Below are 18841 nucleotides of genomic sequence, written 5' to 3' on the forward strand. Positions count from 1 at the left end.
GATTGGATCGTACCCTGAATGATCAAGTCCTGAAAGGCAGCAGACAAGCGGTGATATTAATACTCTCAAACACTCCTCATGAGCAGGGACCAAGGCATGATCCATGTACACACGCTTGGTTCTTCGCAGAAATCCTACTGATCTGCCCGCCCCGAGCGGCTGGCGGGAGCCCTTGCTGCAAAGGATGCAGGACTTCACACATCTGCGAAGAAAAAGCTGTTTCTGGCTCAATTTTTGGTGCCCTTTTCTGCTAGGTGACGGCTGATATAAACTTGCCTTGCAGACGGCCGGCGCCGTGCTCTGTACATACGTAAAACGATGAATTGGGTGGTTCCCAGGGCGGCGCCTGGAAGCCCGCTCTGGCGCTCCTGTTCGGATTCGGTCGGTAGCTGTTTCTTTCTGGCCGTGGCAATAACTGGAGATTTGAGGACCAAAGCGAGAGCTGATCCATGTGGCTCTGCAGGCGGTGTCAGCCCCGCGAGTCCGGCAGGGGAACGTCCTGTGCCTACAGGGAGTCTTAGGGACTCGGGGCGAGGGGGAGGTTTGTCCGCACAGACCAGCCTGTGGGGTCACAGCCTTACCGTGAAACGTATTTCCCTCCTGGAACTGCTAGGAAGTAAGTGGCTGATTAATTCAGTTCTGGAATGAGCTAGATCCTTCCTCTAAACGAGATGGTGTCCCAATTAATCTTTTCTGGCATTCTGCTCTCTGATCCTTCCCCTGTTTTGCTGGACATACCCCTCTCTCTCACAAAATCCTCCTGTTCATGGCAGTGATTTTTCTTGGGCATCCATTTCCAAAAGAGACATTCCAGGGATCCGGCCAGGAAACTCTTAATTCTACAAAACCGCTCCCCGAAACAAACCTTTTCATGCTCTCTCTTACTAGTAAGTTGTGTGGTGTTTATATAATTGTGTTTAAAATATCCTTGGCTATGTTGCTTTACAGATTTTTAAAAAATAACTTATACAATCCTTGTTTTTTCTCCGTGGACTATTTTTTATATGGGAGTGGGGAATCTTTTTTTGTGTCTTCCGTCCTTCTCCTTTTCTCCTCTCTGACCCTGCAGAGCCGCTCTTTGCACCAGACGTATGTAAACCCTCTTTCCTACGCTGCGCGTTCTGATTCTCATTGTTAACAGTTTTAACGAGTTAAACCTTTTGCCAATGAAATTCACAGTAGGGGTTGTCACCAGTTCCTGACGGAGCCGGGATAATCCCTGCTTGGTTTCGGTTGCAACGACACGCACCCTGCCTGGGCTTGCCCGCTAGAGCTTACCTCAGCCAGGTGAAGAGGGGAGAGCCACACCGTCACCGGTCCTCACCCGCCTGGACCAAACCCAAGGCAAGACGGAGCTTTGGTGAATTGACCTTTAAGTTAATAAACTATTGATCTCCCCTGACAAACGGATCTGTGCTTCTTCCAAATTCATCCCAACCAGAGGCAGGGCAGGGCAGCGAGGCGGCACAAATCTCTGTTTCGCTGGACAAAAGCGGCTGTCCTGGCTGGAGCGACCGGTGAGCCCAGAGCACCTGCGGGAGAAAGGGCTCAGGAACAGATGAGCTGCATCCGCAAAAACCTCACTTTTGTTCTCATAAAGGTCTTTTACCTTCCGAGGAAACTCGTATCCCAGATACCTGCTCCGTGCCAGGCTGGGCTGGCACCTCTGGTGCACCCAGGGCCGCCTGGCTGGGGTGTGGGGCTGCGCTCGGGCCGTGTTCTCCGCTTGGGGGGGATCCCAGATGAGCTGGCAGGAGGGCTGGCTCCCCTTTCCCACCCGTACAAGGCTCATCCTGCGGCTCCCAGTGCCCCACCACAGCTCGCAGCAGCTGGGAACCGCAGGGCCACCTTCCCCCCCTGGGGCTGGCTGGGGAAGGAGAGGAGCTGCCGGTGGGTCGGGGAGTGGAGGGAGCTGTGGAGCCTTTTGTTGGTCGCTTTGGTTTTGCGATGTTTAATCACGCCCAGGGTAGTGCCTGGATATCTGGAACAGAGCTTTTTAAGTGTGGAAAAAAAAAGAAAAGAACGGAGCCCTCCCACGAGGGAAGGTGCTTTCTCAGAGCTGTGCTGCTGCGGACTCCTGCGTCTTACAGGTCTTTGCATTCATCATCTGTGATAAATGTGAATTAATCAGATGATTTATCGCATACAGTGATTCCTTCTGTTGCTCCAGGATTCCCCTGTCTGTCTCGGGCCAAACCAGAGGTCAGGACTGGGGTGAAATGCTCCTGGCTTCTGCCCCTTCGGTTGTAAAATAACAAACTTTCATTTCTGTTGCTGTGTCGAACAGTCAAAAACGGGGAGCTGTGAATCAGGAGTACTGCGTCAGCTCTGCCTTTCGGTTCTCTGGCTCACAGCAGCCTGCCGCTAAATACAGCTCACTGGTATATTTAGAAGTACTGAAATGCTAAAAAAAAAAAAAAAAAAAAAAAGATGTTTACCCTTACATCCTTGGCATAACTTAAAATACACACTGGGTGAAGCAATGCAATTTAAGATGACCAATCCCCAGCAGTCCTGGCTTTATCCCGCTTTCTGCTGCCCTCCAGCCTGCCAGGGAAAGACCAACAAATTCTACACGTCAAGTTCATGCAAAAACATCAGCTTCCAGCATCTCCCAGGGCACTAACTCGCTCAGAAATCTTTCTTGGAAAGTAATAAAATTCAGATTATTTATCCAAGCTATTGCAATGCTTGCTTGGAGCTGTTAAAGTCTCTCTGACACTGGTATGCTCAGAGGATCAAAGTGGCTGTGTCTTCAAGATAAATGCATATTTAGGAAATTTATTAAAGCCCATTTCTCTACCGTCTCTTGGCACCAAAGCCAAATCTATAATAGCTGTTTTCTGACAAATCTTAGTGCAGCCTGACTCCTTGTTTGCTGTTTGGCTGTGAGGTTGCATCCACAGCCATCTTTTGCAGTTGGCAGGTGGGGAACACACATCTTAAAAATCATTGCTTTGACTTTCTGTCACCAAAAAAAGGGCTTTTAAGAGCTCGTGTGCAGCATCTGAGACCAAGAATCTGTCTGCTCTCAATTACAATTCTATTACAGCTGCAGAGCTGAGGCATACAGCTGTATTGTGCTAAGGGAGAAAGGGCCGTGGTTTATTTGGCCTTGTCAGAGGCAGGACGTGCTTTCCAGGAGGCTGATGAGGGTCTCCTTTTAACGACTGCCTGAAACGACTAAAGACCCTGTGGTCTTTACCACCGCGGGATCCCTGAGTCACGTACAATAGTGCTGCTAATTCTTCATTTTTGCTTATGACAGCTCGCTCTCTTTTTCTTGCTCTCTCCTCACTGCTTTTAAACAAACGCAGATGTGGCTAAAACCTGACTACGTGCTTCCACGCGCAGCTTTGGTGAGGGTGGTTTTTAAGTAGGGAGCACAGGAGCTGCCTGACCCCAGCTGACACCTCTGCAGGGATCGCCAGCCAGAACAGAGCCAGCTCTGATGCTGGAGTCCCAGGGAACGAGCCAGGCGTCACTCTCAGGGTGATGCCGCTCGATGCTCCCAAAAGAAAAGTATGAGCCATCGCTGTGCGGTGCCAAACGTGGCCGCAGCATTAAACCTCACGATCACAGCCCCTGGGTTCACAGAAATGTCACAGCTCACGAAAAAAATCCTTCCCTCCATAGCACTGGATCCAGAAATCATTCTGCCTCATCTCACCTAGGGGACCTTGAGGGCTGGGGAAGTATTTCTGCAGGGCTGCGGAAGCGGCGGTTTGGTGGCATTCGGCAGGCTTTGGGGCCTGAGGGGGGGTCGACTGCTTCCCTTCGCCTGCCACCACCGGCCTGCAAAGCCCTGCTGCCACCAGCCAAGCCCTGCCAGCGGGGCCAAGTGCCCAGCACCGACGCCGGGCAGCGTGCCAGCCTCAGACCTAGTGACCTGCTTTACGCTGAAGTGGAGTTGCCTGGCCAGACACGGCAGGCTGAGCCCTCTCAGCTCCCCCAGCATTCCCCCCAGCTCTTCCTCGCCGTTCTCCAAATTCCTAAAGCGGGTAAGAGGGGCTGTAGCGACACTTGAAAGTGCGGTTTTTCTCGCAGGCGAAGGGCGAGTGTCACGCTGCAGCCTGCGGCGTGTTCCCAGCCCATCACGCCTTCTCTGACACTAGGAACACGGACGGAAGCACCGGAGCAACTGTCTCAAACGCTGCAGGGAGAAAGTGTTTACGGGCAAAGCGTTTATGGGCAACCCTGTGTCCGGGAGCAAAGGCTGAGCTGCTGCCTGGGTGGAAGAAAGAAAGCACCAGGAGCTGTAACTGTTGCGGGAAGCTGTCCTGGCTGAGTAGCAGGAAGGGAGCAGCACGGGCTTGAACAAGCACAGTCCCAGCGGCGAAGCACCCAGGAGCCAACTCTATCCAAGGGCAAGCAGCTTGCTCGCTGCCCCTCATCTGCCTGAAGCGGGTTCCCAGCCCGCTCTGCCTCCATTTCTGCAGACTTTGTGCTTTGGGAAAGCCGGATAGCTGCGAGGGGAGCTCCGGTGACATCTTTGTGCTGCTTTAGGGTACCGCTGGTAGCAAAGCCAAGCACCTCCTAAGTTTGTTGACCGATGGGCTCAGGCACTGGGCTGGGTGCCGGCCCTGTGCGCTCCCCTTGCCCGGCTGTGGGGTGCAGGGAGGCCTGTGGGGTGGCTGAGGGCAGCGTGGAGGGACCTCACCCTCAGCAAGGAGAGGTTTAGCTGCCAGCAGCTCCCCAGGAGGGATGGCTGCCCTCCTCACCCGTACCCCTGCAGTCAGGCCAGTCCTCTCTGGGGGACTGGGGTGCCGGGCAGGCACCCCGGGGCGCTGGGGGGTTGCTTTTGCCAAGACAAGAGGCGTTTGCGGGACACCGGGTCCCTCTGCCGACGAGCTGCCGCAGCGCTGCCGGTGCCATTGCTGGAGGAAAGCTGCTGCCCGCAGCCCCGGCTCTCCCTGCAGCCGTGAGGCTTCAACTGGACGGAAAATCACCGTGAAAAGACCTTTAAGGGGGTGAGACTGAGGAGGGGACCAAGGAGCGAGGAGAAGGCCTGGCTCGGGGCAGGGGCTGCAGGACTCCCCCTGCTCCCCGTCAGGGCACAGGGACCTCGGGACCCTCTGAGGGGGCACAGCCTGGGCCTGCCCGACCCAGGGGAGGTGGGGGAGCGGAGGCTGCCCGGGCTGGGGCGGGGGGAAGCGGCCGCGACCGCCGCCGCTCTCCGGTCAGCGCGGGGGGGGGGGGGGGGGGGAGAAGGCGGGCGGCGGGGGCGGTGCCTGCCCCTCGCTGCCTCGGCGCTCGGCTGCTCGGCCTGGCGCGGATCGGCGCTCGGCGGGTGGGCCTGGCGGCGGCGCGGCCTAGCGGCGGTGCGGAGCGGGCGGCGCGGCGCGGTGCGGAGCGGAGCGGAGCGGAGCGGAGCGGCGGGGCCCGGCGGGATGGTGAAGCTGACGGCGGAGCTGATCGAGCAGGCGGCGCAGTACACCAACGCCGTCCGCGACCGGGAGCTCGACCTGCGCGGTGCGCGGGCTCGGCGGGGCCGCTGGCGGCGCGGGCGGAGGGCCCGCACCGGGAAGGGGCCTGCGGCGGGGGTGGGGGCTGAGGGGCTTGTGATGGGGCCTGCAACGGGAGGAGGGGCTGCAGCAGGACGGGGGAAGCCGCGGGGGAGGTTGCAATTGCCGGGGGGGCTTGGGGTGGGGGTTAAAGAGTCTCTGGTGTCAGGGGAAGCTGGGGGGGTGGGATGGAAGGGGAATTTGGGGGAAATGTCGGAGGAACCGGCAGTGGTGGGGGTGAAACACACGAGGGATGTGGCAGAAAGGTGTGTTTGAGCTGAGGGGACACGCGCAGGGAGGGATTTGGGGTGTTTGCTCAGGAAGAGGGATGCTTTGGAAAGGCTGTGGGGGCTGTTGGCTTTGAGGGGCGGGGGGGGGGGGGGGGAGGTGCTAGTTTGGTCTGTGAGTGATGTGGAGGAGAGTTGTTCCGGAGGTGTTTTGACTGAGCCTATCTGCACCCTCAGTCTGTCCAGATGTGCCCCCCACGCACTCTGTCTCATGCTTTGTTCTGCTTTCCTGTGGGCACCATCTAATTCCTGCCTTGCGCTCTCTCCCCAGGCTATAAAATCCCTGTTATTGAGAACTTGGGCGCCACCCTGGACCAATTTGATGCAATTGATTTCTCTGACAATGAGATCCGTAAACTGGACGGATTCCCTCTTTTGAGAAGACTGAAAACTCTTCTGATGAATAACAATAGGATTTGGTAAGCGGTTGTGTTTTGGCCAGATGGGACCCTGGGGCGGAGGAAAATGCTCTTGGGAGAGAAGTGTGCATGCATCTTTCAGTGCTGGGTAGGTGTGGAAATGTTTGGTTTATGGGAAAAAAAAAAAAGAAAAAAAGGGTATTAAGCACTGTATAAGCCCTCTTTGAGTTTCCTGCCTCATTCAGTGCAAAAGTCAGTTTTCGTTTTTCAGACAGGGCAATGAAATGCAGAGTTTGGAATTCGGCCAGAACTTTGGGTTTCAGGAATCATCCCCACAAAGACAAGAAAACAGGGATACCTGCAAGTGAAATGAACATAAATCTCGTATTTTATCTAATGCTCTTACGGTGATGGCTGGTATTTATTGCCAGCTTTGTTACGAGAAGTAGGGTAGTGGGTGCTAGCTCAAACTTCTGCCAGTGCCAGACTGGGTTGTTTTACAGGGAGATCCTCTATGTTATCTTATTTCTGTGTGTCTCTTCACTGCTAAGTTTTGGCCTAAGTGAAACCTTTGGTTTTTGTTCTTCTTTAGTCGGATTGGTGAAAACCTTGAGCAGGCTCTGCCCAGCCTGACGGAGCTCATTCTTACCAACAACAACATTGCTGAACTGGTAAGCTACCGAGGCAGGATAAATCTATAAACAAGCTTAAGTTTTGTGTTTGTCATCATTCTAATTAAGCTTTTTACTGAGAGTACTGTCCTATGATGGTTCTTTCTCTTTGGAGTGATACCATACTGTTTTACTGGTAGTTAATGGTGCTCGTATTTTAGTGACTGTAATTTGCAGCGTGCAGTGGAACAGCAGGCACAAAGTCTTAGTGGGTTTCCTGTTAAACTAATCGCAGTAATTCTAATCAGTGCCAATTAGTAATTCTAATTGGTCTCCAAAATTGGTGTGAGTTCAGGAACTTTGTTTTCAAACGTTTGATTTTTCACGAAATGGACTTACGGTTTCTTACTGTGTTCCCATCACGTAGGGTGAGCTGGATCCGTTATCGACTATTAAATCGTTAACGTACCTGAGGTATGTCACCTGGAAAAGAAAAGCTGCGCTTTCTCCGCTCTTTGAACTCTGCTGCTGGCCTGGCTCTGGGCTCTGATGCGGAATGCTCTCCTTTTTATGAGCTGCCACAGGTTCTTTATGCCTAAAAGTCGAATTCATACACGGCGTTTCCACTACGCTTCAGAAATACCCGGTGTTTAGGGGGTGAGGGTTTGTGTCACTGACAGACTGTTGGGGCGGTGAGATGGAAGATCTCTATGAGCCGATACACAAGCGTTGAAGTAACCTGAACCTTTAAAAAACTGGAAACTGAAGGTTTTAAACTGTTGGTACAAAATACTTTAAAATACACGTAAACAGTGACTTTTCGGTAACGTTACCTTCGGTGTGAGGGACAGAAAAAGAAAGGCAATTTATCGTGTGATTTTTTTGGTTGATCAGTGTCTAGGTAGGAAATGTGATAGTTTAGTTATTTGGGTGGGGTTTTTAATATTTTGAGGTTGTTTATGTTCTTCAATAAAATCTACTTTATTGATAATAGAAAGTGCAAGTTTTTGCTATAGTTTTCATCAGACAAAAGAACGCTGTCACTAGGCTTGTTTAATGGTGGTGTTTGTTGTCTGAATGCATTTTAAGTATATGAATGTATTTCAATATATGTGTATTTTAAAATATTTGGTGTGAAGAACCTCTTTATAACCTCTGTTTACTTTGTAGCATTTTAAGGAACCCTGTAACAAATAAGAAGCATTACAGATTATATGTAATCCACAAAGTTCCCCAGGTCAGAGTGCTGGATTTTCAAAAAGTGAAGCTCAAAGTAAGTCTGCTTTCTTTTGATTCAGCACAAGATGAAAACCTTTTTTTTTTTTTTAATCCTCTTGTTAAATTCTTGAAAATTCAGCGGTAACAGTGAGCTTTTTGCCATAGTTGTAAATTTTCTTGAAACCCTGTGTCATAAGTGGCTCTAAAACACGCTCTTTGTTTTCTTGCCTGGTTTCCTTCTTTACGGATATAGTCTGTTTACTGCCTTTGTTTAGTCTGATTCTTTTCTGGCCCTCTGGTGTTGGTGGAAAGACAGACCTCTAGAGAAAGACATGAGCAGCCGCAACAGAGCCCTCTGCTCTCGGTGAAGATGAGTGGGGGGAAGAGCTCTTACTCTGAGGAGCACCGGGGTGCTGCACCTTGAGCCTGAGCCCTTGGGCCACGTTCATGTGCTTGTTCTTACCCCTGGTCTCCACGTCCCAGTGTTGACCGATGAAGATGAGCCAACGTGTCTTTCTTTGCAAGGACAGAAGCTTTGCAGAATGCCATGTGCTGACATTAACTTTGTGTGTGTGGTATCGCTGTAGGAGCGACAGGAGGCAGAGAAAATGTTCAAGGGCAAACGGGGTGCACAGCTTGCAAAGGATATTGCCAGGAGAACAAAAACGTAAGATCAAGACAAAACAAATTTACACTGGCATCCTCCTTCAGAAACACCACGTTGTGTGCGGTACGAGGCAGAAAACTGAAATACCAGTTACTGGCAGGATGGCCTGAAAGCTCTGGCGGCCAGAAGGGCCTGGTCCGAGCATCCCGAGCTTTGGATGGTGGTGAATACATCTCGGAAGTATTTTTGAAAGCGATATTTGATCAGGGTGGATTGATTTCAGTCAACAAGCAGGAAACCTTAATTTGATTTTTTTTTTTTGTTTTGTCATTTAACACAGCGAGGTGGCCGTTGTTTGTTTTGGTTGTTTTTTCCCTAGATGGTAACTAATTTTTTTTTTGTTTTGCCAGGAAATATAAACTGTAAAATCTGCTGTACTTAGGAGGATAAATGCAGATGAAAGTCTTGAAGCTATTGCAAATATATGTTTAGTTCAGTTCTTAAGTGGTACATCATATGTTTTGTTTGATCTTCCATCATCCTATTTGGAAATCAGAATTCAGGTCATGTATGGCAACAGCATTTCCAAATTCCTAGTTGAATAAAAAAAAAAAAATCCCTTGAACGTATTTAGCATTTAGAACTGTGCTAGATGGCCTCTAGCTCTAGTTTATGAGTGGAAAGGGGATCAGGTCTGTGGTAGTTTCAGAACAAGTAGGTGATTGGACTAAATAGCTCAATAACCAGATATGAAGAAAATCTTTCTATAGCTGCAAAAGAGGTTGCAGCACTGGGATGCTGGGTCAGCACTTCAGGAAATTCTTTCCAGCTGATTACATCCATTTTCACAGAGTACAGATTGTTCTTTTTTTTTTTTTTTTTCCCTTAAAGCAGCAGCTGATCACTTTTGAGGGTTAAGATTACATCCAGCCTAGTGCAGGCTTTAATATAGGCTGTTGTAATATCCTGTTAGACACCTAAGAACAGGAAACCCAGTTTCATTTACCAGTTTATTTATCCACCCTGCTTTTGTCACGGCGACAGACCACCCGAGTGTTCAACAACATCCAAATCGAACAGCTTTTGTCAACCGCTTAATTCCTAAAGTCAAGGTCTGCCCCTGTGAGCAGATGAAAAGGCGGGAGGGGGGGGAAGGGGACAGCGAGGACAAGTTGCTGGTGTTTCTGAAGGAGGCAATTCTTCACTGTATCAGTTTGTTAACAAAGATAAGATACTACACTTGATTGAACGCTTCCAAACTTGGTTTGGAAGTTGGAGGAGCGCGTGCCCTTCAAAGGGTGTAACGGGCTGTATTTTTCCTTTGAAGCTTCAATCCAGGTGCTGGTCTGCCAACTGACAAAAAGAAAGCTGGGCCCTCCCCAGGGGACGTTGAGGCAATTAAGGTAAATACGTCAGGACAGAGCACGTGGGCGAAAGTGGAGGAGAAAAACAGTCGTGGGTCCCAACTGAACCAATCCTTCCTTCCTCCTGGCACCCCCTGTTGTGATAAGTGTGGCGTAACTTTGGTTTAGGTGTTTTTTCCAGTAATTTTTCTTCTGTTATAACATACCTGGTTTTTAAGAACGTAAATGAAACGTTGGTCTAAGCTTAAGAGTTCTCCCAGGACAGAGCAGCTTGTTTAATAAGGGGGGAAGTAAGAACTGTGCTTTGTCATTTGTAGAACTTTCTAGATCTAGAACTTTGTAGAACTCTCTACAGAAGCTTGGGGGAAAAAAATCTTGTTCTTATGTTTATTCTAACCAGACTCACGTACCGTGTGTGAAGATCCATCGTGTTCTTTTGTCTGTTTTTCAGACTGCTATAGCGAACGCCACGACTTTGGCGGAAGTGGAGCGACTGAAGGGGTTGCTACAGGCTGGCCAGATTCCAGGCAGAGAACGAAAATCAGGTCACTACTTCTATTACTTTTGTCTCCCAAACAGAATCTACCTCTCTTCCTTGCTGCCTGGTGTGCTCTCAGTAGGGAGTTACATTGGAAGGGCCAAACAGGGAGTGGAAAAAAACCCTTTAAAATGAGTGTAACTTTATTGTCCGAGTCCGTAAGACTCAGCTGAGGAGGGGGAGAGTGATGGAGCGGCTTTGGTGGGCAGCGGGCGTGCAGCCAGGGTCAAACCACCCCGTGGTGTTGGCTGCCCGGCCGCGGGAGCGCAGTTCAGGGCTGTTAGCTGGCCTCCCTGAGTTGGCCAACTCCCAACAGTTCATCCCAGTTATTTAGAAAAATGAGGGTGATTACCAGGTGTCTCTGGACTGCCTTGTTCTGAGTGTTAGTGCCTCGGGTCAGGGGGGTGTATGTGTGTCTCTGAGAGGTCTCTCTGGTCAAATCTTACCCACAGACGGGTAATTTTCCCCGTTTTCTGTACGTTAGCGTTATGTAGAGTTTTCTTTCTGGGGTGTTTGTTAAGAGTTCACCCTACGGCCGCCCCTCTTCAGAGGGGTGAGAGCTTATCTCGGCCCCGCGGGGAGCAAAACTGACATTCGCGGTAACAGCCCTAAAACCCCGACGTGTCCTTCCAGGCCCCTCGGACGACGCCGAGGAAGAGATGGAAGAAGACCCGGTTCCCAACGGCTCGTAGGCGCGGGCTGTGCCCGCCGGCCACCGCTGCTCCCCGACAGCCCCCCCTCCCCGGCCGGCCCCGCCGCGGGCAGCCGCCCCCCGCGCCCCCTCCCGGCGCCTTTCGGCCTTCAATAAACGATCGTGTCCTTTTTCTCCCCGTGGTGCCGCGTCCTGCGGGGCGGGAGGGAGGGAGGGAGAGAGAGAGGGGCGGCGCGGCCATGGCGGCGGGAGAGAGGGGCGGAGCTCTTTCCGCACGCTCCGATTGGCTCCCGAAAGCCCTTCGCTCTTCTCTCATTGGCTGACACAGCCATGATGTCACGCTCTTTACGCGCTGCCGCTTCCCTATTGGCCCGCGAGGGGAAGCCTCGCTCCTGGATTGGTTCGCTGGCCGCGAGGTGGAGGAGGACGAGGAGGGCGGTGATTGGCGCGCGGGGCGGCTCCCGGACGTGAGGCGGCGGCGGCGGCAGCGGCGGGCGATGGAGCTGGGGGGCGGCGGCGGCGCCGCGGCGGGCCCCGGGCAGGCGGCGCTGGGGCCGGGGGGGCTGGAGTTCCTGCAGCACACGGGTGAGGGGCCGCCGGGGCCGGGGGGCGCGTCCCGGGTGGAGGGGTGGGGCTGAGGGGAGCCCGGCGGCCTGAGGAGGGGAGCCGGACGCCGGCCGGGCCTCCTCCCGCCTGCTCGCCCCGCGGCTGGGTGGGCTTCTTCCCCCGCAGCCCGCCCTCACCTCCGGCTTGTCCTCGTCGCAGTGGGCTCCCTGCTGTCCAGCTATGGCTGGTACATCCTCTTGGCCGGTGTCGCCATCTACCTCCTCGTCCAGAAGGTGTCCCAGAGCCTGGCGGCCAGGCCGAGCGGCCCGGCGGGAGCAGCCGACGCAGCGGTGGGTGAGTAAACCTTCCTCCTCTCCAGAGCTCCCTGGAGCTCTTCTTCTCGGGTCCTGCCCCGCTCCGCAGTCGGGTGGGGATGTCGGGCAGCTGCTCGGATCCACAGAGTCTTCGTTTAGTAACAACCCAAAGGAGATTCGGTTCCGAGGGGCTTTACCGGTGAACGCTACTCAGGGTCGCGCTGTTCAGGCCCACAGAAGCGTGGAGGTCGCGTTACTGGGGAAAGGCTGGACCACGAGGAGTGTTTCTGAAAGGCTGTCGAGGAAGGACTGTGTCCAAAAGTAGCGCGGTTGGGAGTGGAGGAGCGGGGCTTTGTAGAACAAGGGGACAGCTGGTCTTTGATAGCGCAGGGTCTGAGAGAAGATGGTTAAAATCAGTTGTGGTCAGTTATCAAATAACTTTTAGACTTACCAACCCAAACCGTCCAAATCTAAATACTGGGGGGAACATATTAATATTAATATTTTAATGAATATTCATAATATCTACTTTCAATTATTCCTTTACAGTTCCTATTCTGGCAGGATTGTGTACGTTTGGGGCGTAACTGCCTCCCGTCTGTGTTACCTTCTCAAGTGTGGCATAGGTTGTAAATCTTACACAGTCACGGTCCTGCCTCGCTTGGAGGCTCGCTGCCGTAAAGCACAGGCTGTGCTTATGCATCCGCCAAAACGATACGTGCTTGGCACCGATTCCTTTGGCATCTTGGCACGGCAGGACGTGGGGCCCCAGAAAATGTTACTTGCGTGCCCTTATCCTACGGGTGTTCTTTTGTAATGCTAATTAAGGCTTCCTTTAATTGCCAAAACTGCTTATAAAATGAAATTACTGGGAGTACTGAAATTTCTTTTACATATTTATCGCTGAGCGAATAGCAAATGTACAAGGAGGCAAACAAATGCGGAGGTGCTTCAGCTGCTGGATGAAAGGAGCAATATTTGCCTTTGTTTGGGTATCTTCTGACTTCTCCTAAAGACCAGTCATCAAGAGAAGTGGTGACTCGATGTAGATTTTCTGAGACTGACAGTTTTCTCTTGGGTTATTTGTAAGTAATTTCTCTGCTGACAGAGCATGTTGAATCTGCCACTGCTTCTCTGCCGTAGTGAAACAAGCGGGCCCAGTTGCCAGAAGGAGCAGGAGCGAATGTGGGCTGGTTGCCTCATGCTTCTGCGTAAAAGAAGTTCTTTGGGTAAAAATGGAATCCCTGTGAAACATGGGTGATGTTTCTGAAATTATTTGTGTCAAACAAATCCTTCAGAAATAGAAGCAAGTAGCTTAGAAGTCTGAATTTTCATTTTTTAATGGGTTTGTTACATCGGTGTCCTTATTCATTAAAATCCCATTAAAGTAATTGCTCTAAAAAATATTAAATTGCTATGAAATTTAAATCGGCGTATGAATTACTATAAAAGATTAGCTGGAAACTGAACTTGAGCGGTGATTTTCTGCAAAACGGCTGCAGGGAGAGATGCGAACCTTTCCTTATTGCTGTTCTTTGAGGAGACCATCTAGAACTTGTCCTGAACAGCTTTGCAAACTCATTCCCCATCTCCTAGAACCTGACGTGGTGGTGAGAAGGCAGGAAGCTTTGGCAGCAGCTCGCCTCAGGATGCAAGAGGAGTTGAACGCACAAGCGGAAAGATACAAAGAAAAGCAAAGACAGGTAACCAGAGGGCGTTTCTTTAACTCATTAACTTGTCATCAAGTACGTTGCTGCCGTTATAGAAAGGTTTACTCCACGCTAGGCACCAGAAGAACAGGAGACCGCGCTCTGCTGGAGTGTGGGTGGTGGGTTTTCCCACCCCTCCTTTACCTGGATCGATTTTGATGAGGTTTGACCCACGGAGCAGTAACGGGCAGTAGGGATCACGATGAGGTTTGACCCACGGAGCAGCAGCAGGCTGTAGGTAGCACGGTGGAGCTCCAGCGATGCAAGCACATACTTACATGCTGTGCTGACCTGATGGCCTGGTGCTCTTCATTGATTGGAATGAATTGATTAGAACTCCTTCCTGAAGTAATTAATCTCCATGGCACTCGCTTCTCCACAAGTAATTGTGTGCGTGGGACACTGTGGGCCTGATCTTTTGGTTTTTTACAGGTCAGTCTCTACCTACAGAAACTTAGTTGTATGTGCGACGAGTGGCTGGAGGGGATTTACTGGTATTTAGATGAACTGTACTACTGCACACGTGTATTGCAGTATGAATATAAGTTCTTAGAAATGTAGCTGAGCATCGCTGTAATTTAAGGGTTTGAACTACAGCTTGAGATAATGAGGAATAGTATATTGCTGTGTGGGACAGCGTAGAAAAGTGGATGGGATCAGCATAGCAGTAATATTGCTTGTTAATCCCAGCTCTTCTTCTGTTTTTACTTCTGCAGTCAGATACTTTCAGACCTCAGTTTACAGCCGATGCTTCAATAAATATTGGCAATTAAAAATGAATGAAGAGTCGTATTGTGGAAGAAAATAGCTGCTGTGTAGAAAGTCTAGGTCTAGTGTGCTTGATGTCAGGGGGACTTTGCTCTCCTCCACGGGATGGAGTAGCTGCCTCGTTTCCTTTCATTTGTTGAGAAGGCGACAGTCTATCTTAACCATTAATTTGTTTGGTTTTGTGGATAAATTGCTTTAGAAGAGAGCTGGGAGAACTGTTGGTAATGTGTATTGGGATGTAAATCTGTAGCTGGCTGTGTTGTTCCTCTGAAAAACACTTTCTTCTGTAGAACCCTACGTTGTGCATTAAATTACTATCATGTGCAGTATTCTTTATTCAGTACTTTCTATAAACGCAGGATTTAAGCTTGCCATTTGGTTCTGCTTTACTTTCAAAATGTTTTAAAGCATCAAGTGGTCACAAGAAGCTGCAGGCATGGTCTGTATGTGTTGGGGAGGGGTGGTTGGTCTGTGATTGGGAAGACGTGGTGTTTAAACAAGGAAATGCTTCCATAAGCTCGGAGATGCTGCATCAGCTAAAGGTGGATCCCTTGGGTTTTGATGAGCCTGTTGTAGATGTTTCTGTAGCGTTGGCCATTCTGTCAGTTCTGAGATCTGTCTTGCATATCCTGGATTTGTTCCGTAGCTTGAAGAAGAGAAGCGAAGGCAGAAGATAGCGATGTGGGAAAGTATGCAAGAAGGCAAGAGCTATAAAGGAAACCTGAAGCTGAATCAGGTAACAACTGTGTTAATCAGGTCACAGTTATGTTCATGTGATTAGAGTAGCTGCAATTCACGTTGATTAAATTCTGAGTAACTTCTGCTTTTGTGAACAGCAAGAAGTAGAATCTGGTGCCTCCACCTCATCAGCAGTCCCGAAATCTAAACCAAACAAAAAGCCCTTGCGAGGAGGTGGTAAGTATGAAATCCTTAAGGTATTTGAGCTTGAAACAGAGCATTCCTCCAGCTGCGTACGTAGTCATCGTACCTATTTTTTCTCTTCTTTGAGGGGGGAACAAAATGTGCCTCCCAAACGAGCTCTTTACCTCTGACCTGTGTGGCCTGATTGGCACTTGGTGCAAGACCTAGCAGGACGTTTCTGTGGTGCTTTTCCCCAGAGAAGCAGTGTTTCCCTTTTCTTGTAAATGCTTTTGCCATAATTTACTGAGATTTTTGTCACTCAAAATTATAGATTCTTACAGTATTTCCGGGATCCCTCCCCCATTACTGTAAAAGTCCAATAATTTGCTATCTGGTCTGTGTTTCAACCCCCTGTAGTACTAAATGCAGGAAGAGGATTTTACTTTGTATTACATAGGTTCAGGCAGATGAAAGACTTCATTGTGCAAAATGTGACCTTATTTATCAGATACGACAGTAATGACCTGCTGAATGTATAGATCCTGCAGGTGTCTAAACTGGTCCCAACCCTCGCAAACGGCCAGAGGGTCTTGTCACTAAACCCACTGCCCACCGCTGCCATCCTCCGGGTGGATGAGCTGCTCTCTGCGGCCTTACGCAGCCCGCGTTAGGGTCGCAGCCGTGCGTCGGCCGTGCGGCTGGGCTCCTCGCTGGTCAGACAGCCTGTGCCACGCCTGCCAGCGCTCATTTACGTGTAATGTTTTAATTACCGTTTTCCACAGTGGAGGGGATCATCTAGACAGCCTCAGTTGTGTCGGGCTAAAAGTGAAACCCACGCAGGGTGCAGCGCTAAGTCCGTCGCTGCATTAAATGTCTGAAACATGAAGATCCTCGATTAAACATGTTGAAGCTCATTAGGTTCAGTGCTGAAATTTCTGCTTTGAGAATCTTTACTGGCAGCTGTTGACAACATCCGGAGGAGCCGAGGGAGTGCTTCGCCTGACGTTGTTCATACGAGTGCAGTCTGGCGTCTGACCCTGTCAGATACCTTCAGAGCTCTTGCAGGGGGTGTTCACCGCTCCGGGGGGGAGCGGCGCCCGGATAATGGCTGGGCTGAGAACCAAGGTCGGGGCAGCTGGGCTGAGGCACCCTCCCAGCTGCACCTCTCCTGGATTCATCCGAAGCAGAATCTTTGCTTAAGTTACAGATCGTAGCATTAGGGGTCTCTGATCTCCTCGTGAGGTAGATCAGCAGAAGTGAAAGAACCACCTGCGCTGTTCAGCTGCTGAATTAAGCTAGAAAAGAGAACTTGGCTACTCTGAGAAAAACAAACTTCAAAGATGGAGGTGGCGCTTGAAGTTTCAGTGGAACAGGTTGCTTTGAAACCTGCTTGGTTAGCAGCACTACTGGTTTTCAGTTGTCTTTTTCTGTGCCTTGTACAGGGCAAATGGAGGACGTTTGCCAAATTGTCTCTTTCTGAATGCGTACTCGTAAGGTGAAGTTACCTGTAGTTACGGCATTGGGACGTGCAGCTCAAGTATCTGTTTGCCTTGCTGGGTACACGTGCCTTTTCATAGTCTTTTAAAAAACCTTACAGTAGCAATGAGTGGATTTACCTTTTGGCCTTCAGAGTATTGCTTGCAGGACTGGAATAAAAGATCATTTTAAGGAGTAAAAGATCATTTTAAGGAGTAAAAGATCAAGTCCCTATTAGGGCTCTTGGAGAACAGATACAGTTTCACAGAGTTCACTGTTTAAGAGTTATTACTGCTTCCTTTACTCTGCAGAGCAGCGTTAAAGCTTTAGTGCAGACTTAGAGAAATTAAATGGTAATTAATTTCAATTTAATTTAATCCAAATTAATCAAATCAAAACACGAGTGTTTTGCAACAGCTTTTACTGCTAGTGCTACAAAAATAAAGCATCTCAAGCCTGGATATTTTCTCTGCTTTCCTTTTCCTTAACATGCTGCCTATGCGGGAAGTATGAACAAGGTGCAAATCGTTGTGGGATTTCTTTTCAGTGTTCCTTGTGTGTCGGTGAAGGCCTGTAGAGGATGAATATTAATATGGTGGATTTCTCCTCTGTACTTTTAGGCTACAACCCCCTGTCTGGAGAAGGAGGAGGAACTTGTTCCTGGAGACCAGGCCGGAGAGGCCCGTCGGCAGGCGGATGAGGCTAACCTCCCTAGTGCCGCACGTCACTAGCAGGCTTGGTCGTGCCCGCTGTCTGCCTGCCTACGGCTGGCCTGTCACAGGGACTCCTGGGGGACTGGGCTTAGTGCGGGTGTTCACTGGGAAACAGAGTCACACCATTTACAAATAGTGACGCGGAAGCTGATGCTACACCTGAAAAACACACGATCCTCTTGGAGGAGATGAAGAAACGATTTCAGCGTAATCAGTTAATTTTCACTCTTCTGTAGTCTCCAGCCAAGGTGAATCACCTGGGATTGTGAGATCGCTGGGTTCTGTGGCTGGCTAGTCAAAAGATTGGCCTCGGGCAAAGTTCATTCTCTACTCTGGGTTTACCTCTGTAAAATGAGGATACTTGCCATCCTTGGCCATGTGTTCCCAGATTTCCTGTGTTTGGCTGGAAGGTACTTCAGAAGGGAAGAATATCATCATCGGCAGATCCCTTGAATTTTAGGTGGAGGGGCTTTCAGAAAAAAGAGATGAACTGACACACACCACAGATTTGCACCGAAGGCCCGTTACTGCCGAAGAGTCCCTGTGACAAGCTACCTTGCATGACGTTTTCCTTATAAATGGTAAACAAACCAGTGAGGATTACTGATGCTAGACAGCAGATGGGGGGTTTCTTGCTATTCTTTTTTTTTTTTCTTTTAATTTCAACTGCTTTGTAAAAACAAAATAATATTAAATATAATTGCAAACAACTCGTAAATCTAGAGTATTTACAATCTTGTGGTTTTCTACAGCATCTTTTTATATAGAAGGCGGATGTTCTGGTGCAATAAATGTGTATAAAGCAAGATAAGAGATCAAATGAAATGGCTTCCATTTGACTACCTCCATAAACAAAAGAGGTTTTTTCAGCTGTTCTTTTTGTCTTCTAACAGTTTTGTTTTATTTGGGTGTTGTGTGTTCCAAATCATATTTTTAGAAGAATCACCTTCAGGTTAAGACCAAATCAAGGTTTCCCAAGTTGAAAAAGTGAAACTCCCCCTTCTCTTGACTGCCCCCAGGAAGTGATTCTGAAATTGGATAGACTGCATTGTGGTTGTTAAGCACTCCAGCTGTATTCGGAAGTAAATCGAGACAAGAAAGGCCTTTGCTGGAGCAGAGCGGGTTTCTTCACAAGTTACTGGTGACAAAGGGGGTTCGAGGAGGAGGGGATCCACGGGCACACGGTCAGCTCCAACACTGCGAGATGGTCAAAGCGGAAAGAGAAGCCACAAACAGATCTGTGTGTTGTGGCAGCAGGACCGTGCGGGGTCAAGGGTTACCCCTCGGGGACGTTACGCGCTTACGTCGTGCTGC

General features: G+C 49.9%; 2 protein-coding genes across 2 annotated transcripts; both read left to right on the forward strand.

Moving 5' to 3' along the window:
* The first annotated feature begins 5390 nt into the window (after positions 1 to 5390).
* Positions 5391 to 11212, forward strand: SNRPA1 (small nuclear ribonucleoprotein polypeptide A'). The gene is made up of 9 exons (XM_086471433.1): positions 5391 to 5472; positions 6063 to 6210; positions 6743 to 6821; positions 7189 to 7235; positions 7932 to 8034; positions 8567 to 8646; positions 9914 to 9989; positions 10402 to 10495; positions 11122 to 11212. The coding sequence occupies exons 1-9, from the start codon at positions 5391 to 5393 to the stop codon at positions 11178 to 11180; spliced, it is 768 nt and encodes a 255-aa protein (XP_086327559.1). The 3' UTR covers positions 11181 to 11212.
* Positions 11213 to 11637: 425 nt separating this feature from the next.
* On the forward strand, positions 11638 to 18245 carry SELENOS (selenoprotein S). The gene is made up of 6 exons (XM_086471585.1): positions 11638 to 11725; positions 11906 to 12040; positions 13597 to 13703; positions 15124 to 15213; positions 15314 to 15392; positions 17435 to 18245. Exons 1-6 carry the CDS (start codon positions 11638 to 11640, stop codon positions 17518 to 17520), a joined length of 585 nt encoding a protein of 194 aa, XP_086327711.1. The 3' UTR covers positions 17521 to 18245.
* The last annotated feature ends 596 nt before the right edge of the window (positions 18246 to 18841 follow it).

Source organism: Leptosomus discolor, chromosome 11 (assembly GCF_034619465.1).
Source record: "Leptosomus discolor isolate bLepDis1 chromosome 11, bLepDis1.hap2, whole genome shotgun sequence".
Taxonomy (NCBI): Eukaryota; Metazoa; Chordata; class Aves; order Leptosomiformes; family Leptosomidae; genus Leptosomus; species Leptosomus discolor.

Excerpts from the sequence above, each read along its gene's own strand:
- SNRPA1 (XM_086471433.1), top strand. The coding sequence starts at position 5,391 with ATGGTGAAGCTGACGGCGGAGCTGATCGAGCAGGCGGCGCAGTACACC. Across the intron at positions 7,236-7,931 it reads AAATCGTTAACGTACCTGAG|CATTTTAAGGAACCCTGTAA; the intron begins GTATGTCACCTG and ends TTTACTTTGTAG. Across the intron at positions 10,496-11,121 it reads AGGCAGAGAACGAAAATCAG|GCCCCTCGGACGACGCCGAG; the intron begins GTCACTACTTCT and ends GTGTCCTTCCAG.